The sequence below is a fragment of the Chiroxiphia lanceolata genome, chromosome 1 (assembly GCF_009829145.1).
Source record: "Chiroxiphia lanceolata isolate bChiLan1 chromosome 1, bChiLan1.pri, whole genome shotgun sequence".
Lineage (NCBI taxonomy): Eukaryota > Metazoa > Chordata > Aves > Passeriformes > Pipridae > Chiroxiphia > Chiroxiphia lanceolata.
Window position 1 is genome coordinate 132192893 of NC_045637.1, and position 26955 is coordinate 132219847.

The 26955-nt window shown below is 35.2% G+C and overlaps 1 protein-coding gene across 7 annotated transcripts in view; it reads right to left on the reverse strand.

The window, feature by feature from the left end:
- The window catches only part of AKAP9 (A-kinase anchoring protein 9), a 115865-nt gene that overhangs the window by 28962 nt on the left and 59948 nt on the right, over positions 1-26955 (reverse strand). For 5 of the 7 annotated variants that reach the window (XM_032683242.1, XM_032683287.1, XM_032683279.1 and 2 more), the window contains 11 exons: positions 26341-26709; positions 25427-25651; positions 23669-23809; positions 23015-23115; positions 22092-22297; positions 14608-14819; positions 9179-9341; positions 5368-5580; positions 4123-4161; positions 2695-2927; positions 89-208 (listed from right to left, as the gene is read on the reverse strand). In XM_032683242.1, coding sequence (XP_032539133.1) covers positions 89-208; positions 2695-2927; positions 4123-4161; positions 5368-5580; positions 9179-9341; positions 14608-14819; positions 22092-22297; positions 23015-23115; positions 23669-23809; positions 25427-25651; positions 26341-26709 — 2022 coding nt within the window. The remainder of the gene's footprint in view (positions 1-88; positions 209-2694; positions 2928-4122; positions 4162-5367; positions 5581-9178; positions 9342-14607; positions 14820-22091; positions 22298-23014; positions 23116-23668; positions 23810-25426; positions 25652-26340; positions 26710-26955) is intronic. The other 2 variants (XM_032683271.1, XM_032683260.1) reach the window with 1 other exon arrangement.

Below are 26955 nucleotides of genomic sequence, written 5' to 3' on the forward strand. Positions count from 1 at the left end.
TACACCATAAAATAGCTTCATTATAACATCTTAACAGCTGTCAACTTGTCATTTATATTCATTAAGTGCAAGTAATAAAATGTGTTACCTCTCTGGTTTGATGTTCATTGACAGGCTGACTCCTTTGTGGAACCTTAAGCTGTTGTTCCAGCTTCTGTATCTCTTGCTGGAATACATCTCTCTCATGTTCTCGGTCAATTGCTTGCTCCTGTAAGTAAAGAAATTATGTGGATATACCACTTGATTTAAAAACTATGTAAATGAAGTAAATCATGTAAATTACTATTTCTTACTTCTGTTAATGTGAGGCTGGTAACAGTATGTCAGTACTTTTAAGACAGCAGAACCTATTGCAGCTACCACTAAAAAAAATGTCTTTATCATTTGGGGCAATAAATTTCACATTTTTAATCAAAAATTAGCACAGCATAGACACATTAAGTAATACTTCACAAAAATGACAGGTTTGTTTCTTCTGTTCCAGGTACACTACACAAACAATAAGTCAGTCTTTTATGATTTTCTTTCCTAATGTTTATCTTCAATAAATGTAGCATAAATAGAAATTCAGAATAGAAATTTACACTGTGTTAATACTGATGAGGAACTACCAGAAAAAAATACTTATAAAGTGCTTGAATCTTGTATTTCAGTTTTACTTTTGACCAGTTTCAGTTGTTATGTCCCAGTCTGACATTTGGGAAATGCAACTTTATATAGAAAATAACACGCAACTGGTAACATGCAGTGAAGAATCATCTTTAAATGCCCCTTTATAACCCAGACAAACCTTATCAGATGCATTAAAACAAACTAGCTGAATCTGATACAAAGAGAAATGCAAAAAATATATTGCAAAAATTCAGGAAAGCAGAATAAAACCTCAGCCTTTACAAGCTGCAGATTTTAAAAACTCACTTGCTGTTTCTAGGAAACAGTAGAATTCTAATGCTGCTAGCACAAACAGCTACTCAGTAGTGTGTGTGTAACTCTCTGGTTCATGCTATTGATAATCCAAACCATAATGCATACATGACTATGGGACTTGAAATAGGAGGTTTTGCTTCCAAACCTTGTCCTACTATGACAGGCTAGTTTCAGTGAGAAAAGTAATTTTGTAACTGTAGAAAGTGAAAGAAAGCAAATTCATCTGTGCTAATTACTGCTTAGTAATTGATTATGCAGAGAAGGTGTCACAGGTGTTACATTTATTACGTAAGAAGTTATTCCACCCTACTGCTGTTAGCTAGAGTGTTAATTGAGAAGGCATGGAAACAGTAGGTTTTTTCCCCAATAGCAGCACCAACACATAATAGGAATAAAATGGGAAAAGAAGGAGGGGGGAAAGATGGTCTTTGCTGAAAATGAGGCAGAGTCCAAAACAAAAGCGCAGAATCGGCCTGAGGCAGGAAGAATCTGGGTAAAAGAAAGGGAGCTGTTACTGTGAATGGGGACAAGTACACATACAATATAACTGGCTGGAAGGTGCAGTGTAGTATCTAGAGGTAGATTATGGATACTATGAAGAAAGACTATAAAAGAAACCTAAGAAAAATTACGCTTTTCATTTTCAAATACAAATTATACTGACTACTTCATTTAAAGAATCATAGAATAGTCTGAGTTGGAAGAGACCTTTAAAAGTCATCTAGTCCAACCCCCTGCAATGAACAGGGACAACTTAAACTAGATCAGGTTGCTTAGAGCCCCATCCAACCTGATCTGGAATACTTCAACGGGTGGGGCATCTGCCACTTCTCTGGGCAACCTGTTCCAGTTTTTCACACCCTTATTGTAAAAAATTTCCTCCTTATATCTAATCTAAATCTACCCTTAGTTTAAAACCATTACTCCTTGTCCTATCACAACAGGTCCTGACAAAAAGTTTGTCCTCATCTTTCTTGTCCCCTTCAAGGATAGAAATGCCACAATAAGGTCTCCCCAGAGCCTTCTCTTCTCCAGGCTGAACAATCCCAATTCCCTCAGTCTTTCATCTCACAGGAGAGGTGCTCCATCCTTCTGATAATTTTTGTGGCCATTCTGGACTTGTTCCAACAGGTCCACGTCCTTCCTGTGCTGGAGACCCCAAGAACTGAGTGCAAGCACTGCAGGTGGGGGTCTCACCAGAGCGGAATAGAGGAGCAGAATGACCTCCCACAACCTGCTGGCCAGGACACAGTTGGTTCTTTGGGCTGCAAGTGCACATTGCTGGCTCATGTCCAGCCCTTCATTCACCAGCACCCCCAAGTCCTTCTTGGCAGGGCTGCTCTCAATCCCTTCATCCCCCAGCCTGTATTGATATCGGGGGTTGCCCTGACCCAGGTGCAGGACTTTGCACAGACTTTATACTAATTCTAACAGACTTTATTGAAAAACATGGAAATTCCACAAACTGTTTAAAAAATGAAGGTCACAAAAACATGTTTCCTCATAAATTTAGAAGATTCCCATTATTTTAAACACCCTATTAATTTATATTTACAAATATGGAGCTGTCCCAAGCAAGCACCTCAAAGTAATATTAAACTTTTAATTGGTTAATTAAATTCTTGGGCTGGAACCTAATACACTGTTACTATCATCTGCTTTTTCATGTCTGCTCGGAATCTGGGAAAAAATAGCATTTCCCCCTCAACCAAACCTCAGTACAGGTGCCCACTCACCTTCATGAAACTAGCCTTTTGCCATACTTACATCTAGAAATTTTCTTGTTTTCTCAAGTTGCTTTTCCAATGCCTGGTTTTGCTGTCTTAAGTCCATTAGTTCTGCATTTTTTTCTTGCTCTAGCTCTATGAAACGATTGACCTGTTCTTCCAAGTCTATTTCCAAGACTTTCACTTGCTTCTGAAGATCGTCATACTCTTTTTCAGCTTGACGTTGTACTTCAATTTTTTCTTTCATCAGCTTTTCTGTTTCCTCCAGTAATTCTGGGTATAATAGAAGCATCACACACTACTTTTAGATATGAATAGTTAGGAATGCTATGAAGCAAAACCACTCCCCAAGGTATCCATGCTGTAATCTGCAGGAGGATGTGAAACGGTTTGGGTTTTTACTATTTTTCTTTTTTTGAAAATGTATTTTCTTCTGAGAAATAATGATGATAATGACTGAACCAAATTCGTGTTAAAATTACTATCCTTTAGTTAGTCTTCAAAGGACTGTTACTAAAGTTGTATCAGATTACTTCCCTGTTTACATTTCATATCAATTAAAAGGTCTTTGTACAGCTGAAAAGAAAAGAAAATGCCTGGGTTCAAACCACAGTACAGGAGTTAACAATGAAGCACAGAAAACCCAACTCTCTTCTCATCCCCAGCATCAGTAAAATCAATCCACTCCCAGTCATCATTATTTTAATATGATACATATGAATAATTTGAGGCAAATATTGAAAGACTTAGCGAGGTTGCTGTGCAGACAGAGAGGGAAATTACTGACCTGTAACTGGAGCTTTGCAAAACCAGTGACTGCATGGATACCCAATTTTGAGTCCTCATGAGAAAGCTGGCAAGCACATACAGTAAAGCCCCAAACCACTTTATTAAGACTCTTAAGCCACAGCCCACTGAAGTACCTATTAACTAACCGCACGAATCCCTCGAGGTAAAATCCAAACTGCAAAGTGCACTTACTTTTGGAGAATCTTTAAAACAAGACTGATATTTAGACAGAAACAATAAAATTTACTTTCACTATAGAAGAAAGATCCTTTAGGTACCATCATCTTACATCATATTTAACCAATTCTCATTTCTAGGTAAGCATTATATATCAATAAAATAGAGTGTTTAGTTATCATAATTAATGACTCAGCTGTATTTGGAAATAAAAAGAAATAAAAGGCTACAAAAATATCTCTCCAATACCATCTAAGTATCTGTAATTCATAGGTGAATAAGATGATGGTTATTGATGAATTTGCTAATTATGTTTAGAAATTATAAGAAATGTTGTTAGCAAAATGTAAAACTGAGTATGAAATACAACATCAAAGCTGCAGGCCAGTAAGAATTACGAGTAATGTCAGTAAGCCAAAAGCCCAATAATCCTGATTAACAAAGTCAGTACGTGTAAGTCTTCCACCCAATTACAGATTGGCCATGCAACATACAAACACACCTGCTTGGGAAGCTGCATCGATTGCAGCATCTACTAGGCCTAGGAGAATAGAGAGAGAGAAAACAAAAACAGAAGCAAAGTAATTCACATGCCAGCTATAGTTTTCTTGTGGTGTAACAATGTAAGAGAAAATGAAGCCAAAGATAGATGTGGCATTTAATGACAAAGTTGTTGAGATAACTTAGGGAATGTGGTAAGTTATTCTGGTATGCATGATATAAGTACCTACACATATTTATAGAATGGCTTATCCTTACAGCTGTTATACATGAAAATAATTTTAAAATATTTAGAAGTCTAAACCATACAACAAATAACTAAACTGGAATCATAGACAAGGATCCTCTTTACTACAGAGTAGGAAGCAGCAGGTCATTCTTAAAATTTCATTGTTACACAAAGTAGATTGAATAAATTGCAAGTACACGCTAAGATGTGCAATCTATAAAAACAGCAACATTGTAAATTGCCATAAACTTTTATAAATTAAATAAAATGGTAATTTCATCCCGCTATTTACAATGTAAGTACTGCAATCCTTGAAAGATCAGTACTTCTCAAAACCCCAGTGTTCTAATCTTCCTTCCCTCTCAAACATAAAACATTAATTTCAGTTATTAGTTTAAGGAAGAATTAAAAGACATATTTACTTCATGAGGGTAAATGCTTTTTTTGAGTAAGCAGTTAGTTAGATTACATAGACATGGTATTTATCTGAGATTTTCAACATCAGGGCTGAAAGCTTTCATTACCAGTATATAACAGGGTTTCTTTATCCTGCAACTGTTGTGCCATTTTTCCCTAGAAGAGGAATTTGTCAGAACAGTTTGTCTTCTACGCCTAGAATAAATATGGTTGTAATATATAGTTCAATCATGTTCTGGTGGGTATGCTTGCTTGTCTGTCTTTAACTCCATTTGGAAAGTATTTAGATCAGTTTTTTTATCCATAGGTGCTATTCCATCTCCAGTGATAATATAAATAAAAGCAGATTTTCAGAGATATAGAGCTTTTTCTAGCTTAAAGAACAATTGCAATTTCTCAACACTTAAAAAAATTCAGTCATTTTTTGTTTAAGTATCAAGAAAAGTTATCATGCTAACATTAGGCATCAGGTATGAAAACATCACATTTAGCCCTAACACATTTTTATTAAGGGGGGGGGAGAAACTTTCACCAAGATTACCTATTATTTTATTTGAAAGTATAAGAAAATCTCATAGTAAGATTGTGAGGAATACATACGCTGCTCTATTGGGCCCGCATCCGCTCTCATGGCGTCCTTCTGTCTGGAGAGTAACTCCTTTTCTTCCTGGACCTGCTGCTGCTCAGCCTCTAACTCCTGCAATTTGTTACCTGTACACAGCAGCTCTTGCTCAAGATGGTCAATTACATCTATTTTTTCCTGGAGCTGTTTTTCCAGAAATGCTTTCTCATCTGCATAACCATCAATGAGGCCTGTAGAACATCAATTTGGAGGCACATTTAAGAGACAGTCAAACCCAATTTGAATATTTTTTTCTTATTGAAGTCACTACTGTATTCTGACATGAATGCACATGCATGTTAGATACTCAGCACCTGATAGTTTCTAATCCTTCCAGTCCTTGCTATTCTTTCACGATGAACAAATTACAGGAAGGGTAGCACAATACCAAATACAGCTCTTAATATTCTCTCAGCACAAAACCTCTAGAGCAAACAGGAACTCCAAAGCCAGGGAAAAATACATGTGTAATAAACACACAAGAAATAAGAAATCTAAATTAATTCAGTTCTCATTTTAGGTGCTTCATGACATTTGTCTGACCTCAAACGACAGTTCCTGTAAGATCATGGGTCTCCTGTAGGTGAAGTATAATAGAGAAGCCTCCAACATCATAAGGCACCCAAACTGGCTATTAAGTGTCCATGCTTAGCACCTGAATCACTCCCAAAAGCCCTTTAACAGCTGACATCTAAGAAACAATTTAATTTCTTTACTATTAATGCACAATTTTTAAAGTAGTACAGTATAATTAATTATCTTTTTAATAGAGAATTATGGACATTACCTTGAGAATGCCTTGTATTCTTTTAAAATTTACTTCATTGTGAAGTAGTTTGTCTAGGAAACTGAGGGGGTGCTCAGTGAATGATATTATGGTTCTAAGAAATAGCACCATCTTTGAATGATGCAGAAGTGAGCACAAAGCTAAGGATATAGGGAAAAAATGGGAATTTCCTAATTTCATTGAGGGCTGTACAAACTAAACAAATCCTGTAATGGTATTGGCTTAAGATGATTCAGAAACATCTGACCACAGAACAAAAAAGCCATTTTTACTGAGTGACAGAAGGTACTAAACAGGTATGCCAGATTTCCACAGTAAGGTGTGTTCTGTCAATGTTGGATATCAATGGTTCCAAAAGACAGATAGGACATCAGTCATGCCATGTCTAAACTGTCTTAATTGGACACACACACCTATCTCATAGGTTTCTTCTTTTTAAACCCACAGAATCTAAGTAGCATTTTTTCAACATAAAACTGTTTTCAACATTAAAGTACTTTATCAGTATAAATCTATAGCCTTGAGTCAGTATAAAGATGGATTTTACCCTATCTTGAAAATATATGAAAACTAAAGATGTTTCCATTTATTAACAATGTAGACCAAACTTTTTTTTCCAGATTTGAATTCACAGAGAACACAGACACATAGGACATTGGATATTGAAACAGAAAATACTGAACTAGAAATATCATTAACAGCATTTCAAAAATTTGAGACAACATTAACTCTAGTAATTATTCCCACCACATCATCTGCTGTTCACAATGAGTACTTAACAGATTGGAAGTGAGAGGGCATTCCCAGGTTAAATGGGGCGCACACTTCCACCAAGAAGGTATGAACAATGAAGAGGTAACCTGCTAAAATCATATGTTGTGGTATTTACTCCTGCCACATTTTTTCTTTTTTTAAGAGATGTAATGAAAGTTGTCAGAGTTCAGTGAACAAATTTGCATCAGCTTTTCCATCACATTAGGTAAGTCATTTCTGACACCACTAAAACACAAGAGGTTTGAAAATGTCTCAGCTACAGCAGTTTTTGTGATAAGAAAGAAATGACACATTTTATGTCAAGAGAAGACAGAGTACCATCAGATCTACAAAGAACTAAGACATTGTTCTGCATACCTACCTAAGGAATTTGATAAAAGAATGTAGTTTGTCTTTTTCAGAGTATGCTCACAGCTCAGTTCAATGAGCAGAAGTTTAATAGAGTTCTATGACATCTTTGTTTTGTTATACCAACACCAACAAAAAAAGGTGCCTGTCATTTAGAAGTGCATTAATTTCAAATGCACCTAACTTACAAGCTCAATTGTGCAATATATTTATCAAGGGCTAAAACAACATCTAATTCTGTCTCTTATGTTCTAGAACTGTTCATGAACCAAAATAACACTGCCACTCTGTCCTAATGTATTAGGTTTTTTTATTTTATTATTGAAGATTTTCAATAAATTGCAAATTTGCAAAATAAAATTTATATCAAGACAAAAATATTATCCTTCAAAGAGAGCAGCAACAGACATAAAGAGCTGCCTATGTTCTGAAATTCTTCAATACTAAGCATTTTGTAACTCCATCTGTGCCAGAATATACATTCTTAGGTCATTTATATTTTGTGATCATATTTGAAGATTTCGTATTTTTTGCATGTAAAGATGTGTTCCAAACAAGATTTTTTTATCACTCTTAATCTTAGAAAAGAAAAAGCAGTAATGCCTCTTTCAGATTTGAATCTATTCCCTCTGAAATGAATTTTCATCCTCTCTGGTTCTGCTAAAGCCATTGAAATGTTACAGCCAGTACTAGTGCTGATGACACACAATGTTTGTGCTGTGTGAATTGACAGGCTGCCGACTGTCCTTCATATCACATTTTAGACATGTGGCTTAGAAACCTGCACTCCTTTTCAGCTTATGTGTGTCCCAGCTATTATTAGCATGTGAACTCATGCTGGATTATCTGTCTGTGTAAAAAGAAGAGGTAGCCTCGCAAGGTAGCATTCTCCAGGAGTAACATTTGGCTGTCAAACTTTACTCTATGCTCCCACTTTGAAACAGAGAAGTCTGCTGAGCTTCAAAACTATCTAAATTATCTTTCTGCTTAGTACTACAAAGATCTTACCTATAAGGTAGGGTTTTTTCGCATCTTTTCTAGATGCTAATTATACATAATGGTAGAAATGCTGGGTGGATACAAAACATGGAGCTATCAAAACAATAAATCTACTTCTATAGAACAAATTAAATATCTGACAGATTTGAACATATTTTTCAAACGTCAGAAAAAAATCACTAAATTTCCCCTGTTGTAAGACCTTAAGAAATTTAGTTGCTTCCTTAATGCAGTTGCAAATACACTTTTTAAAAGATCACTTTAAACAGTGCAAACTGAAACGTATCACCACCCAATGATCACAATCAGAGTAAAGATTCTGTTTCAATGTCAACAGGCAGCAGGCACAAATTGAAATATGGGAAACTGCATTGCAACATACAAAAACCTTTTTTTTTTCCTTTCCCCTCTTTGCCAGTGGTCAAACACTAGAAAAAGCACCCAGAGAGGTTATGGACATTCAAAATCTGAACAGACATAGTCCTGGTAAACCTGATATACCTGATCCTGCTTTAAGCAGGATCTCCAGAGGTGTCTTCCAGCTTCAACTATCTATGACTCTAGGATTCTAAGTTGTTAATATTTAAGCTTGTCTGCATAGACATGTTATAACAAAATAAATTAATTTTGAGGATCCTAACACATATGCACTCTATTATTTTTAATAAGTCAGACAATAATAAGTGAGTCAAAGTTGGGAAACAGAATCACAGAGTGGTTGATGTTGGCAGGGAGCTCCAGAGGTCATGATGTCCAGAACTATTCAGAAGTCTGGTAACATTCTAAAATTTGCAAAGAAATTCATCAAATTTGTAGTTTCTTTACCCAATTAATAGGTAAGTGGGGGAAAAGTCCAACAACTCATCAAATACGCTATTTACCTTCAGCTTTACTAAGTTCCAATGCCAACTGCTCTCTGGCTTTGGTTTCCTCATTAAGACGTTCTTGTAGCTCTTCCTGATACTTGATAAATTCTGTGGCCTCTTGTTGCTTTTTGAAGGACTCTCGCATGAGTTCTGTCTGAGTAATTTTAGCATGTTCAAGCTACCACAGGAAAAATATTACAGAAATTAGATAAACCAGATTTTCGGATAAGTAACTGTTCTATCATTCCTATTTAATTAACATTTGTTTTACAGTGTGATGATAAGTCTCACATAACTTCAATGGACATTCAATAATATCTTTACTGAACACCCATTTGCAAAGTACACTATGAAGATTGACAGTACAAAAGTCTAACCAAATAAGCTTTGTCAGTATAGTGAACTCCATGAGCCACCTGGCTAAATCCTTGTCTTTGTTCCGGTAATTCCCAATTTATGAGTTTACACTAGATTCACCTTTATGTACATATGAGTTTTGCACTAAATATGAGTCAGTTATCACCCACCGTAAAGTTAGAATGGCTAAAAAACATTGCATAGAACTGGTAGAAGCTTTACTATAAACTGACACAAATGGTGCTTCCTCTCTTTTTCTCCTTAACATGAGAATAAATTAGAACACCAGGACAATGTGAATTTTGAACATATCACACTTTTCAACCAACAAGGCAATAAAATAATGCTTCTTCCAATTGTGGCTGTCCACCTAGCAGAATTATTAAGGATTCTTTTATTATTCTCTTCCACTTGCCTGGTGGCTTAATATTTAACATTAACTAACACAGATGTAGCACAATCTCACTACGCCACTATCTTAAAGTACTGGAAAACCAGGTCACATAAAATTGCATACTTACTATCCAGTTCGGACATACCCAAAGTCATAATTTCAAAACTGATTAAAATTAGAATTAAAAAAGCAAAATAATGTGCAAAGAAGGAACATTAATGTTAGAAGTTTTGATTACACTAAATGTTCTAAGATAACAGCAAACTGAAGTCAATTACCAAAATCTCTGCTTCTCAACCATTAACATTTACAGTCTACATCCACCTCTTTGAGGGACACAAACAAAGCTGTCAGAGCTGAACTATATATTAGTTCTTTGTGTGGCTTGTATTCAAAATCAGGCAATTTGTTTTGAATGAGAACAATGTCAGAAAATAACACATTTCCTGCTTCCTTGTTGTTTTGGGTTTTTTTACTTTTTAATATTCTGGATGTTAGCAGATACTTGGAAGATGAGTAACATCTATAGTTTCTATAAAATATTCTGTGTCACAATTTCTTAAAAAATAAAAGCTTTCTCACTAACTACGCCTAAGTTCATGACTATGATACTTTAAAAACTCAGAAAAATCTGTTAAGAAACATTTAATAGAACTCTGCACACAAAATTATCCACTTACATTTTGAAAAGAATGTCTGAATAATCAGTACATTCTCTTTTATAATACACTGAATTTAAATACTTGATTACTTTTCTACAACATTCCTTTTTAGATGGACATCACTAACATGTTCATGTTAATTATTTATTCTGACAGGAGTTAAAGAAAGGTCTAAACAGTAGAGCTGACTATCTGCACTGGTTTGACATATTTTTAAAAGTCACAGAGTATTCTGACGTTATCCTTACATTGAAGTCCTTAATGAAAGACCCATCTTGGATAAAAGAGAAACGTATGATAGGTTTACTGTACATAGACAATCATAAAAGTGGCTTACTGAAATGCGTGAAATAATTGAATTAAAACTCAGAACAAAAATTATTCTCCAGCTCTTTTCAGTAATGACAACTCAAGGTATTATTAAAAATATCGCAGGGCAAAACCAAAAGGAAGTACAAACACAAATATGACTTCTTAAGATCAACAATTTCTCCATGGGATCACTGGAAGCAATTAGCCAGCTTGTGCTGGTTACTGTTACTAGTCACTGTACCAAAGCTATAAAGGAACAACTTTAACTGACTGCAGTCCCTCCTGCAACATAAATTATTCTTAGTGAGAAAAATGTAATCTAATAAGTAAGTAACATTGAAATGATTAAAAAAGAGATCTCAAATCTCTTGTATTTAACATACTTCTGTGTCTGCTAAATTTCTTTCGTTAGAAATCATCAGAGAATTGTAGAATTAAATCTTTTTCAGTGCCTATTACAAACTGACTAGGAAAAGAACGCGACAGGAGTACACAGTAACTTTAATGATAGAGACAAGTTTATATAATTTTTCACTGCTTTCTCTTCTATTTAAACCTGTTTAAAAATATAATTTCTTTTAAAAACTTTTATACTTACTGAATAGGGAGGTGTAGGCAAGGAGATTTTAGAGACAACTTTCAAAATGTGTCCATTTTTTTTGTGACTGAAGTGAAAAATTGAAGTATTTACAACTACAGAATTATTCTCATCCAAGTGTTCAGTAAAAGGAAAAGGATATGGTAAAGGCACACGAGATTCAACCTCATATATATCTTCTTCTTGGCCTTCAGTCCACAGACCACTAAACAGATTAGATGCCCAGTAGGTGCGGTAAGAATCCATTTCAAAAAATATTGCTCTTGTTGTCTTCTCAACTGTCACGCAGGTATTTCACACTAGCTAGGCTGGCTTTAGAAATTTCTCACAGGAATTTATAATAGAACATGCACATTCAGCAGTCTGAAGACTCATATCAGCACAGTCGGTGATAAACCTACTCAGAACCCACAGGAAGCCTCAGATCACGTTTCAAGCAGAGTAATTCAGGGGTGGATTAATCCCAAATAGAGAGGTACAGGAAAACTTCATATGGTAACTCCTAAAACATCCTTCTTAGAGAATTTTCACATGAAAAAGCAACAGAAATCTTCCAATAGCAGCTGGCAAGTAATTTCCAAGGCAAGGAAGCACAGTGTTTGTTTTACCTGCACAGGAACGCTGCAGCAGACAAGCAAGCTAGCAAAACAGAAACTAAAAATGATTTTCCAACTCTGCTACAGCAAATGAAAGAAAAATAGAGCTATGTCATTATTTGCATTCACTCCTGTTCCTGGAGTTAATTCAACAGGAAGAACATTCTCAAACTCTGCTAGTTTAAAGGCTTCCTGTATCTCCCAACCGAAAGAGTTCGGGGGAGTGGCCCAATTTACCTATACATAACACCAGCAGGTGGAATTTGAATTAATACACCCACTGTATGCCTTGCCTGAAGATTCAAACTGCACTTCAGGTCTGAAAGTGTGTGTTCAGACAGGTCTCAAATAGTTACTTTGAAGATTTTGCCAGGTTTCTCTTAGTCTGTTAAGTTTATTTGAAGAGATGAATACATGTCTGTATGCACAATACAACTGACTAAGGGGAAAGGTTAAAATCTTTTCTGCCTGTAACTAGTTTTAGATTATAAAACATTGCAGAGTAGAAAAAAAATAAAAGTATTCACTTTCTGAATATTTAAAAATAATTTTCAAGTCACCTGTAAAACCTTGGTATATATAAGACCTGTATATAATCCAGTAAGCAAACAGCAGTCATTACAAAGCAGACAAGCTTGAACGCTTGCAGAGTATCTGCACAGAACAGGCAGAAAAGATGTCAGTATTTATACTGTGGGAAACTGTTTAAATAGATGAACATTTTATTAACTAAAAAAAAGAGCCAAACATATATAATCATCAGGGATAAATCCATCTTTTTATAATCCACAATAATGAAAAGAATGTATATGTGTGTGTGTTTGAGCCAAAACATAACTCAGTTGCTGGTATTGGCAAGGTCTTAGCTACAAAGCTACGCAGCAAAAATAAACTTTCTTGATCAATTGACAGTAAATAAAAGTAAGCTGCTTATAATACACTGAGTGTTTTCATTGGTATAACGAAAAGCAAATACTTACTGCAAAAATATCAGTCACAAAAGTAAAATAATTTAGGGGTATGTATACAACTACTGCCTTTAAAGATCAGCAGTGAATGTTCAGAAAAAATAAGTATCAAGTGGAATAAATAATTGACAATACTTTTATAATCACAGAATGAATTCTTTGTGACTGTAAAACTGAAATTGTTTTTTGTCTGTAACAGTTACTCTTGAATGCAGTATTTCCTACAAATGTTTAACTATATTTTTTAAGACCTTTGCACACTGAAGTATTTGTGTAGCCTTTTTTGTTATTATGGAATGCTAGGCCTTAAGCTGAAAAAAGACCTCATAGAGCCAGACATCTCCTTTGAACTGAACTCATGCTCAAAGGGAACAGAGTTTTTACAGAATAACTTTGCAAATAAATGCAATGTAGAAATGGATTTATAAGATCCACCAGACTACTTGATTTAGATAAGTAAGAGCTGGGTTTGATGACTTTGTATTTAAATTACTTTTAACTTCAGTAAGTCACAAATTAGTCTTTTATCTTTTCAGTGTTTTACAAAAAAGTAGAGTACTTCATATTTTAAGTATTTTTCAAAAGCAAAAAATACTTTTAAAGCATTAGAGAGTTGAAATGTCATAGTACTTTCATAATCTTTTTCTCCTTCTTTCCAATAGTTATGATTTACACATTTTACACCAAGAGATAAGAAAGCAATGACTTTTTAAGTAATAGTATTACCAGGTTAACTAATAGATTGCCCTCTGACATAAAACACACTGTAGCCTTTGAATTCAAGTCTCAAATAGATTAAAGAGCTGACTCTAAAGACTGGGTTCCTCAAGAGAGCTTAATACTTTGACATCTTCAAATTGAGATGTACACAATCTGAAAGTAAAGCGCATGACAAAAGCAGTGTGATTTGAACTGAGTTAGGTATATAGCTCCCATTTCAACTGACAAGGAAGTACTCCAGAGACCAACCAACATCCCACCATACAAAGTACCCTAACTGCCTCTTTTTTGGACACTATTCATGAATCACATACCTCATATAAATATTGGAGTGCAGACTCATTTTCTGATAGCAAAGTGGATATGCACTTAACTGGCCATGTTTAAATCATAGTTGGAAGAAACAGTAGAGGAGCTCCACCTTTTTGGCCAGTCAATTGACTAAAATGTTTTTCAAGAGAACTGGGCATAGTTCCTCTTAATCCTCCCTCTTCACTAGGGGCAGCTCAATATGCTCTGACACCTCCTGTCTCATCTCTGCACTGCAGTAGAATGCAGATGACCCATATAAGCAATGAAAGACTGTCCTAGATTGATAAACATGCCCAAATTCAGGCTGCTTCTGCAGACTGAAGCAAATTTCTAACAGGAAACTAAATTAATCGGCAAAGTCATACTGGAGCAGTCTTTTCAGGCGTAGGTACCTGAAGTATTGTTTCAGCTTTCAAAATCAGCCTACGTGTTTTAGGCTAATAAAAACACATTCACCAGAAAATGAAAGAAAGAAAATTAGTGGAGACACAAAATTCAAAATGCTTGTCTATTAAACCACCCTACCTGGTTTGAAGTTTCACTGATAGCTTCCAGAAGCTTTTCAACAGCCGCTTGTAGTCGAGAACTAATATTCAGAATGAGCTCTTCATTTTCAGGGTCTATTTCCACTCCACTTTCTGCAAGATGTTGGCTCAGCAGTCCCTCATCTGTTGCCTCTGACCACATGTTAATATCATCATCTCCCATACTACTACCATGATAGGAGGAACAGGACTCTGGAAAAAAAAATAGTTAGCTTTGCACACAGACTCTTAGCAATTTAAAACATGAAAAATTGTACATCTGACTCACAATTAGAAAGACAAGTCAGAAAACAATTTAAATATTTGTCTTGGTCACAAAAACAGAAACGGAAATATTGCATACTAAAACTCACACAAACAAGATAAATAATGTGTTAACTAAAAATAAGCAGAAGGGAAAGAGAAAAGGAGATACTAACAGAGAATATTTTAGACATACTTTCAGTATGCATTGGGGCTCTGATGCTCATCTTCAAACCTTTGTTATTATCAGTAACCCTTACTACTTTGAATAACTTGCAATAATATTTGCAAAATTGTCTTTAAATTACAATTAGGTAAAAAAACCAAACCAAACAACCAAAACAGATTGTCAGTCCCTGTTTCCCCAACACTCAGTTATGTCACTGTGCAGTAACACAAAACTGTTCAAGTCAGTCAATCAAATGCACAGATTCAAGTGAGTAAAGAGAAAGGCACGCATGTAATTCAGTCAGCTTCTCAGGACAGACTAGAGCACAGAACAACAAAATTCAGCATTGCTATTAGTGAACTGAAAGTTTATTAAAATGGGTAGCTGAACAAGTACAGTGCAGCACGACTAACTGTCCCTCCTGGTGAGCCACCTGGCACCTCCCTCCTTCTCAGTCTTCCTGAGGTCTGATTCAGTTTAGGACATTATCCATTCTTTCTGAAAAGCCAGAGACACAAAGTTTGCCCGTGGTATTAAACTGATAGAAATTCATCCAGAAAACAGTAAATTTGCCATATTTGGAGTTCAGGGCTGTATTTAAGCAAGGCAAGTGAAAGCAAAGGCCTGAGAGGTTTTAAAATCCCACTTTCAGTATGAAAGAACAATACAGTAGGTACATTGTGACAGTATTGTTGATAATGCATTTTAAAAATGAAGAAGTGTTATGTCATTAGGCTGATAGATTTGTAATGTTGGAAATAAATGCTATTGTGGAAAGATTTTTAAAATTATAGTTTATTTAAATGAACTATATTTCTGAACTATATTTAAAAGAAAATAAATATTTTGGTGTGGTGCTTTTTTAAAAACAATTAGGTGGTTTTGCTTATCATTTTCTCAAAAAAACTCATTTTTTTTTTGGAAACAGCTGTATGACTAAATGAATTAAGAACAGTCAATGCCTGATTAGCAACGAAATTGCAATACTGGATTATCTTTGAATTCAAGTTCCTGGTTACTCCATAAATTATGACTGCTGAACTAGAACAGTTTGTCTAGCTACAGAAATTGAAACGAAACTATAATAGGTCAGTCTTACAATGTAGCTAGTTCTTGTTGCTCTTGCCTCTTAAACAGGCAAGCAAATAATATTGGGAATACAAGTACTCTCGCTGATGTTGCTTGAACCTGGCAAGAAAGTCAGATTCTAGTTTTGAGGTTTGTTTTTAGGTTTTTTTTAACAAGCTGCAACATGATTAACCACCTGGTCTACTTACTATACTTTCATACACACAAATATTCTGACTATAATATCTGCAGCCTTATATGTGACCCATATACAAAAAAATTATCTATAGCAATTTTAAATGAGGAAGGTTTCACTTTGTTTACTTTTCTCTTATAATTGCTAAGATTTTTTAAATGCAGATACATTTTGTATTTTTTTTTCTTCTAGTTATATCATTACTGTTTCATATCTCCTTTTAGATGGGTGGGATATAATGTTTCAAACTGTTTTCACACTCCAAAGGGAAAAAACAGAAGCACACTATATGTATGAATGGAACAAATAACCAGATGAACAGAATATACATTCACATGGCACCTTTCATCTACACAGGATTTCAAAGCACTTTTGAGTACTGCACTTTCGAACTTCCATCATAAACTCCCATAGTGGAATCACAGTCATTTTCTGCCAGCACACTGTATATTTGCAACAGGTTTGTAGAGCATAAAAGCTTTCCCATAACACCTTAATATTCCACCTCCTTGCAGTATAAGTAAGGCTGAAAAAGTAATAATTTCATATTTGTTATTCTATAGCATTTTGATTTCTCACCACCCAAATTTGGGCTGGCTTTGGGTGTCTCATAGTATCAATAGTGATGCAGAAGCTTTAATATCCTCAGAGTAGAAAGGACCTTCATTTAAGATGGACATCCAGCAGCATGAGTATTTTCAAACGCTGTGCCAAAGTATTGGTTAAAGACTGAGTTGCAGGAAAACATACTCCCTACTGAGCCACCAAGAAACTTACTGCAACAACTGATGCTCTTTGGAGGCCACCCATCTAGAGGACTGACCAGGTAAGACCCTGTTTAGCTTCAGAGATCTCACAAAATAAAAGCCCACAGTACAGTGGCATAGCTATAAACAAGATAAGACAATAACATATTAGTTACTGCACAATCTAATTCTTTCTTGATGGAGTATTAATTATCTACATAATGCTCCTGTTTCCCTCCTCAGGTTTAACCCATAATTCACACCCTGTAACCCTTCTGTTTCAGTAAATTATTTGCTTGAGAGGTACATCTGAATTGTGCAATGATGACTGTTGTCAAATACAAAAATAAACATTATACAAAAAGACTACAGAAATATGCAGTTGGTTGCAAAATCATCTGAACTTCTGGCTGCCTGGAAATCTTTAGAGAAAAACTTAAAAACACTGATGCCTGCTCAGAATGCAATCTTTTAAAAGCCAGGTCTGGAATATGTCTCTTACATTGATAATATCTTATTAATTATCTTATATAAGCAATATTAGTATTTCTTCTTGCTAGTGACCAGAACAGTAGCAACTGGCCTCCAAGAACTCATAACAGGACTTTAAACTCCTGTTTTGCTTACGACAGTTCTTTTGTAATTCACTTCCTTTTCTTCTGGATAAATACAAATAAATCAATGGTAAAATATAAATTTTTTTATATGAAATCTCTCAGAATACAACATCATAATTTACCTGAAAGCTAACTATAAAAAATGAGGAAAGCAAAGCTGTCACCAAAAGCATAATTTGGCACATGGAAAGTTTACTAGTCTCAAAGACAACAAAGGAAAACAAAAAAGTATCAGATGCACAAAAAACTTGTAATAATTCTGTTTATACTGTGGGATTGGCAACTCAGAAAGAAAAATCAATGGCAAATGATAAATGTCGACACCCATATTACAATTTCTACAAAGTGGCACTTAAGAACATGAATTCACATTAAATGTCTTCCTAACTGCAAAGTGAAAGTCTCTGCATCTTTTTCCCCTCAAAATGGTCTTAGTACACAGCATCTTAGTACAGCATCTTTCCAGAAGATTTTCAGTGGTGGAAGTAAGAAATAGAAATGTTGTCCAGTCTCATTAACCACCCCTGGCAGCTGAATACCTAATCCCCATTTTGTTCATCCTTACAATCTCCCACCCCAACAGAACTGAAATCAAATTCTCTGTCCTCCAAGTAAAACTGTCATCTCTTTGTGTAAACTCTCTCCTTGTAACAGAAAAAAAAACCCCAAAAGACACCAAAAACAAAGAAACAAAGGTTCATATTGTTTCCTTTGCCATGGAGCTTGCAGTTCAGCACGTCAGATGTCATGGCTGACTAAATCTTAAGAAAAGTACTTAATTATACAGTGCTTACTCAAAACTTTCAAATACAGAAGTTGTTTATGAGCTGTCAACTGACATTACGAAGCAATACACATACTGCATCATGTAGAGCCAACATCTCAGTTTACTTCTGGGATTCCTCTGAGGAATTAAGTTTAGAAATTACAAGCTGAAAACAAAAAGTCAGTTTTGTGGCAATTCAGTGTATAAGCCATTTACTACCTTGTTCCTGGTATGCTGCTCAGAAACAAGGAACTCAGAAAGTAAGAGGGTTTAATGCTCAAGAAATGCCATAAATGCACAGGCTTCTACATTACTGCAGTCCCTCTACCCAAGGTACAACAGAGGGGGGAGAAGTGCTGGCTCTGGCACGGTGATTCCTGGCTCAAACCTGCAGAAGTAATTAACTCACCAGATCACTTTGCACAAATGCTGTTCACTTCAAATGATATGCTTTATGACTGAAATTTGAACCTTACTCACTCTGCTAGAAATAAAATCCCGTGCTTGCTGATAATCTAGGCAAGGTCCCAGGTAAATCTCTACATGCTCTATAAATCAGGTGTGGTTATAAGTATGTGACCTTAATGATTTAAAGCTTTAAAAAATGCTGAAACTCAGCAAAAACAGTAAGCTGAGTTCTGCTTGTCAATAAACATGGATTATGTTCAGAAGATCAGAGAGAGTTCACTCCAATTAACACATTATTTTACTATTTAAGATTTTTATTGGTATGAATTTATTCCTACAGATTTCCTAATTAATTAAAGAGGAAGATCTGTTTGGCTAGGTATTAGAAAATACAATAACATGCACAGGTTAAAAAAAAGTAGTGTGTACCTATTTCTTACTTCCACAAAACAATGGGGGAAAAATGTTAAAAGGTTATGTCCCCTCAGGCCACTTAATGTCACTATAGGAACTGAGTAACATCAGTCACACTGCTGAAAACATAACAGAATTTGTCATCTAATTCCCTCTGAAGAAGAATCAGATACTTTAGCTGTTGAAATAGTAAAACTACTATTATGGCTGGCTGACCCCAGAGGCAGCAAGGATGCTGCCATATAATTTCGAGAGAATAAAAGGAGAACTGTGAATACAATCCCAAAGATATATTACAAACTATACATTCACCCTTTATAGCTACTGTAAGCTTGGATTTTTACATTTATGAATGTAAGGAAACATGCAAAAAGGATCCTGGAATAAACAGCCGGTATGTGGACAGCTTGAATGCTGCTCTATATCAAGGAGGTGCATTACAATAACAGACATATTGCTTTGTTACAGAATACTGAAATTTTACATACCTCTTCAAAACACACTAATAGCAAACACAAGAATTAAAACAGTCAACCTTCATCACTAGCAGAATGGAATAGAGTTCTCTTTTACTTAGAGAGAGTAATCTTTCATTAGAAGACTTAACAAGAAATTAACAATTCATTTCAATTACAAGGCCCACTGTATGTTTAGACAGTAGCATTATGAAAGGCAGGAATAAACCAATACACCAAATAAGAATACTTTCTAACTGTGTTTTTCTACACACATGTAATGCAAGTAATCCATATTAAGAATTGGTAATGACAATAATTAGTGACACATACAAGTACATACATTGCTGTATAGGAGCAGGCAAAAAGCAAATGCATGTATTGCACATTGCTAATATCTCCAAATGTGCACAGCAGGCACTTATGAGAGTAGTGAAGGGCAACAATCCCATATTAGCACTTTGTACATACAGTTATATATACATTACCTGAGAAAAGGGCGCAATATGCTCAGCAAATGAGAATGAGGGAGAAAAGCAACAGTATATATTCTTTAAATAGGCATGATATAAGTGTGAATGCACTAGGTAATACACAATACATGTAACTGTGACAGCCTGTGATCACTGCCTTCATAACCAGAACAAGTTTTTATCTCTTTGGGCAATGTATTTTGATAAAATCATATCACCTCAGATTATACAAAGGGAATACAATATTTCTAAATTGCTGCTTTTAATATAGAAAACTTATTTAAAATAGGGTTTACATAAAATTTAAGACTACCTCAAAAAACAAAAGGAGGTGATGTTAGACTTTGAGCCTGGTCATTCTTCCTTTTATCATTTGGCTAGGAGACTGTGTGGAAAATAGTTGCTAGTGTCTGATTATAGTTCTAACTACTTTAACATAAGCAAACTCTACTAATTTCCTACCACAAAGTAAAGCGCAAGAATACTTCATTTTGAAAAAAGTGATCCCTTCAAGTATGATTAGTAGCAAATGTTCTCAAGGACAAGTATCAAAAAATAAGGCCAGAAGCTTAGTTATCCAATCTACTATTTGGGGGAAAAGGCAAAGCCTCAAACCCCTGAATTTTCAATAGATAATTTTCCTCACAACTAAATACAGTGAAATGTGCAGAAAACAAAAGTTACAGGGTTTGGTTTTTGATTTTTTTCCTTTTAGTGAAACAGCAGTACAAGCATAAAAGTGATGCTAACTTGAAAAATTCAAGAATTTTTAGACTACAACTTTTCACATTTCACCGCAGATAACCTTTTGAGTAATCAACTGAAAGAGATGTCATTGTGCTACAAATTCATATAACCTTTCTTAACTTGTCCCAAGGCTTAATGTGACCTATATTTAAAGCCACAGGGAATCAATAATATGCATTTTGAATGAAAGAGGTAAAGTTCACCTTCACTTACCAGCTGCCTTATTACCCTGTAGTAGACACTTTCATAATAATGAAATGTAATATTTGACTTCCAGTTCTTTTTCTCATTCATGGTAGTTAAAATTCCAGCCAAATCCAGATGTATAATATGTTTCAGACTGAACCAATCTGTTGCACATTCCCTGCCCACATGATCCAGGATGAATGTGAACAACCTGAATGGTACCTAAATGGCAATTTGATCAAGCACCTACTCCAGTACAAAAGAGAAATGGACAGACACTATTCTAGTGCAATCACAAGAAAATAAACAGACCCTAGGAGAGTTCTTAAACACTGATAACAACTAACTACAACACCAAAATGCTCCTTTAAGGCTTGTGTCAACTAGCACTCCTGAAAACAGCTGATGGGCAAGTCTTGGCAGTTAGCGAGCTTTTGGAACAGTTTCTGAAAGGCTATTTGCATGCAACCACCTCTGTAGGAGGCTAAGGAAGTACACAAGGACATATATATAGGCTTGTCCCATGCCAGTTGGCCTCAGTGACCAGCAACATACCTACATACATCAAGTGCACCAGTAGAGACACAGTCTTTGACACTAGTTCCCATTCCCCATATATCCAGAAGAAGGCTGGTGGAAGTTGGTGGAAGATGCCATGGAACTATGTTTCATTGTCTTTCTCTTTGTCTCCTTCAACAGGAACATATTTATTTTTGTATTTCTCAATCACTTTCTAATTCTATTGCAGGCTTTGCAACAGGACTCTAGACATGAGTCGTAATTGGCTTGGGGCATGACCCAGGCAACTCCCGAAATGTCTCTTAAGTAGGGATATCAAATGCATTCAAATGACAAATAGGGGTTTGTTATTTTTAAAAAAGTTTGATTAAAACTTTCAAAACTAAGGTTATTTAAATTTATAATAAAAGTATGGAAATGATAATTCTTATGAAATATAAAACTCTACAACCAGTACCTTTATCATATCCCACACGGATACAGGGTTTTATTGACTCCTCTGTCTCTACGTCCCATCCGGCTGGTTTAGATGGCTGGACTTTCCCAGACCGATCCAGTAGCCCAAGAACATGTTGACCAATTGTCTCCTCCACTGCCACAGTTGTCTTCACAACTTCTAAAAGAATCTTCATGAGTTTTTCATTAGCCTTTTGAAAAACGTGCCTGCAGGACAGAAACTAATCAGTCCTTTGATTTTTCTCTGCTTTCAAAGTGAGTTTTTTCCTTTATACACCCTTGCAACCAGAAAAGACTTGCAGTTGAAACTGTAAATTTAAGATTTCTCTTTTAAGACTAAACCTCTCATCATGTAAATATTAAATACACATTTGTGTTAAAAGTCAGTTCTTTATACAAAATATGCAAAAAATATTTATCAATATTTCTACTTTTATCTCAGTGTTTTATCTAGTTATTCTTCATAAGCAGAGGTCTAAATTTGCCTCATATTCATTATAAACTTAATCTTTTCTCAAAGTGGCAAATAGGAAGATTGTTCCTCTACGCAGATCAAAAGAGTTACAGAATAGTTGAACGGAATTATGAAATACAACAATCATATTCATATAAACTTATTTCACATATGTACATAAAATGTGTATACAAATACGTGTGTATAAATAATGTTTACGATTTTACATGAGTGTAATACGAAATACATAGTAAAAGAGGTTAAGATTTGTCTTGTCCTCTATGCCATTACATCATTACACTTTATAGAAAATAAGACACTGTTTAACCTAATCACAGAAATATGATTATCTAGAACAAAAGATGCCCATTATCATCAGTCAGAATAAAGCTTATAAATTTTAACTTAACAGCAAGAACATGATTATCAAAATTGAACAAATATAATGTTTTCTTATCAGTTCCAAGCACCTTTCTTTAGAAAGAAGAGCTGAAGGTGTTTCATCAGGCTTTCTTCCCCCGTCTTCATGCTCAAAGATCTGCTCTCTCACATTTTGGTTTTCATTTTCATTCTGAGTAAGTTTTGGCAGAGGGAGAGAAGACAAAAAGGACAGAAATCCTGTCATGTCAGAATCAACATATTCTTCTTATATGCAGTAGAATATGAAATTTAAAACCCAAATTAATTGTGGTTTTTTTTAATAAGCTTCTGCTTATTCAAGAAATCAAAAAGTACTCTTCCAATGGGGAAAAATTAACTAAAACATTAACAAAAAGAAACTAGGAAATCCAAGGCAGGGTCAATTAGAAAGAACTTTGTTACACTGATAAAATAGTTGTTGTATTTTCTGTTGATGTTGCTATAGCAATATGAAAACGTGAGTTTACCTGAGCAAATAGCTGTAGTAATAATCCCCACCTTTAAGCTGTTCAACCAGCTTCTGCTTACCTGAAGTAAAAAAGCTATGCCTACCAGTATCACCTCTTGGATCTTAAAACCTGCTCTGTTCCAGCAATACCCAATACCTTGTAGAAAAATATATTACATGAAAAGAGTAGCAGTGAAAAGGAATCTTACTGGTTTTACATGCCATAGCTGCCAAGAAAGTCAAAGTCCATATTTACCTCTGTCTGTGTGCTGCTGTCTTGTAGCTCACAAAACAGCCTCTCTTTTCCGGGTACAGAATGTTGTTTTAATGATTCCAGTTCTTCTAAAAGCATTCTCTCTCTCTCTGCAACCAGGCTGTCATTCTCCATTGAGACACGCTAAGAAAGAGGAGTTACACAGGTACACACAATTTTTTAAGCTTCTGAGTACAGTGAGTCCTGTCACTTCTAATTTTTTATATATTTTGCACAATGAAATTTCAGTTCATCTCTTTAAATCATTAAAAAAACACTGAAAGCTTTCTAGAATAGAATCCAGTTAATAAATACTTAAACCTTCTTCAAGATTTTTGTACCATTTTTATGCTTTTCAGGAAACACAAAGGTCATAATGCAAACTGGTGTGAATTTCTGGATATTACATGCTATGATACGTTTTGCAGAAGAAAAAAGATGATAATAACTTATTTTTATAAAAAGCCTACACGTACTCTCTTTCAGAAGAGCTAGAAGTGTTCATGGCTTAAACACAATGCATACATTCATATGCAGTTCTTAGGAACATACATCCTTGGCATTAAAAGCTGGAAAAAAGCCAGCAGCTAATTCTACTTAATGATTTTTATCAGTTTCAGGAATTTGCAGCCCCTGACAAAGTTGCAGTTACAAATTGGAAAAAAGGTAAAAGGAGGAAGTATATATATATATTGAAAGGAAAGATTATCAGGATAAATAATTTTATGACACCTACAAAGCAGCTAGGAGAAACAGACACCTGCCATTGCTGAAAAGGATTCCGAAGATAAAAGTGACTGCCCTTCTAGATTCCCCAGCTCCTTGAGTCCAAACTTAAGCAGAGTAGAACCAGGTTTGGAGAAGGTCTGAAACTCCACTCCACAGTGAGAGCAAAGAATTTTAGAATTCACTGATTACTATCTTTATGTGCATTATGGTAATGTTACGTTGTTGAAATTAAATCAGAGCAAGATGAATTCTTCTGAATTCTGTTAACTTTGTCTGTCAAGGGAAGTATTTATATATGTTTGAAAGATATAATAATAACATTAAATAACATTATTTTTGAAGACTTCAAAATTAAGATAAACTAACGAGTTTCATGACCATACTTACTGCAGGCTTTGAATAGACACTGAGTGATGGCAAGTTAAGCTTAAAAAGGAAAAGAAATATTGATGTTTCCTCCCAATCCCCACAGATTTTGTTTCATTCTAGAGGTGGTAAGGACTTATCTTCCAGAACTCGGGGGAAAAAAAAGCCAAAACACATTGTTGCAGGAAGCCACTGGTACTGTACAAGTGGGAATGAGGAAAAATGAAGAATTTTATAGTATTTCTAGCTATGGCTGGTGGCTTCACTGATGAAAATGGCTGCTAGGCCTGCATCCTGCACAGGGCCATGTATCTGGAAGGGGGCATGATTGACAAGGTACCACCCTCACTCACTCTCTCTTCTGGCCACTATGCAGCACTGTAGTTTTTCTCCAGGTTTACAGAAGTCCGAATTGATCCATCTCTGACAGAGCTTTGATTAAAGAAACTGGTCTTCTATAAATACATGCATATCTGTGTCCATATACACACACATGCAAACAGATACGTGTGTGCACACAGGTGTGTATGCATGCACATAGTAACTATGTGCATTTCTCTCAATCTCTCTCTCCCTACAGATTTAAAAGTACAAATAAATATAAATCTGCCTGGTGATGTCCCTTTGTTAACACATGTTAACTCACTGAGTCAAACTGCACATTACCTCAGCTAATTGCACTTTAAGATTCTCAAGCTCTGCTAAGAGTTGATCTTGATTTTCTTTCTGACGTTCCATTTGCTGCATGTGCCCCTGTCTCAATAATTCTGTTGCCTGTTGATGTTCCTGATATTGCCGCACCAGCTCCTGTCGCATGTCTTCCAAACGTTCCTCATATAACAACAGCTGACTGGATGTTTCTGTGTCTGATGCTGTCATCTCAACGTAGCGCTGAAATATTGGAGCTATTTTACCATTTTATGTTCAACAACCATTTCTAGTAACTATTCAAATAAATTTTAGAAAATACTTTCACAAATAAAAGTAATTATCGTGGAAGCGTTACTGTGTTGCCTGCTTCTTGGAAGGCTCAGGCTTAGAATTATTCTCCATTTAAAAGACAAGTTTTTTCCAATAATTCAAGCTTTTGATGACTGCTTTTTACTTTATTTATTCCAGCTAACCTCCACTCCATGTTTGTGAAATGCTAAATATATGCTCTATATATTACTTTTATAATTTTTGTATTCAGCTGATATCCTTTATCACAAGGGACTCAAACTGGTTAGGGACTATTTTTAATATGTTTCATGTACAAAACACTAGAATATAACCTAGCTTACAAAAAGTCTTTAAACCACTTATTGTCTGCAATGCAGTTTTATCCATGAATGGAATCACCCATTTTCATGTAACCAGTGTCATGTTCCTTTCATTAGGCATAGCACACAGAAAAGAAGGGTAGATAATTTAGAGCTGAAGCTGTCAACCCTTTGAAAGGGAAAGAGAAATATTTAAATGGAATTTTCATCCTAATCTATTTGTTTGCCATTTTCTCACTGAAATGGACTGTATACCCATTGGGAAGATTATCCAGATATAGTGTTACACACCGTCAATATTTTTTTTTTTACACTTACCGTTGTTTCTTCTGCTGTAAGACCTTTGACATGGGAAAAAAGTTCTTCAGAAGTCACTGATTTATGTGTGGTCTGTCCTAGTATGCAATCAGGGCTGCTACTAGAGTGAAGCTGTTCTCCAAGTGAGTTGATCTCTCCAGACTCTTCACTGAGTTCCTTGCAAAGTGATTTCAATTCTTCTTCATGCTTACTGCCTTTTTCTGTTGCTCTTCTAAGAGCGCTGTCAACTTCTTCTTCACTATGTTGCTTTTCAATTTCAAAATGTATTCCCTCTTGATGTACAATCTGTGTTGGTGCTTCTTCCTTCTGCCTAGTGATTCCTGACAATTCGGTCTGTTTGGCAAATGCTACACTCATTGACACAATTACCTGAATAAATCAGGGAAGTCTATATTAGCTTATGTTTCACATCTGTTGCTGAAGAAATCTCATTCATGACCACCAATAATATAAGTATAAAGTACTAAAAGTTGTGAACTATAATTGTATTTTTTTAAAGAGGAAAACAGAAAGGTAAAAGAACAGAGACATCTTGTCAATATCATAAACAGTCACATCTTAAAATACAGACATGATGTATTTAAGGTAGTTTAATACACTATGATGCTATTTTCA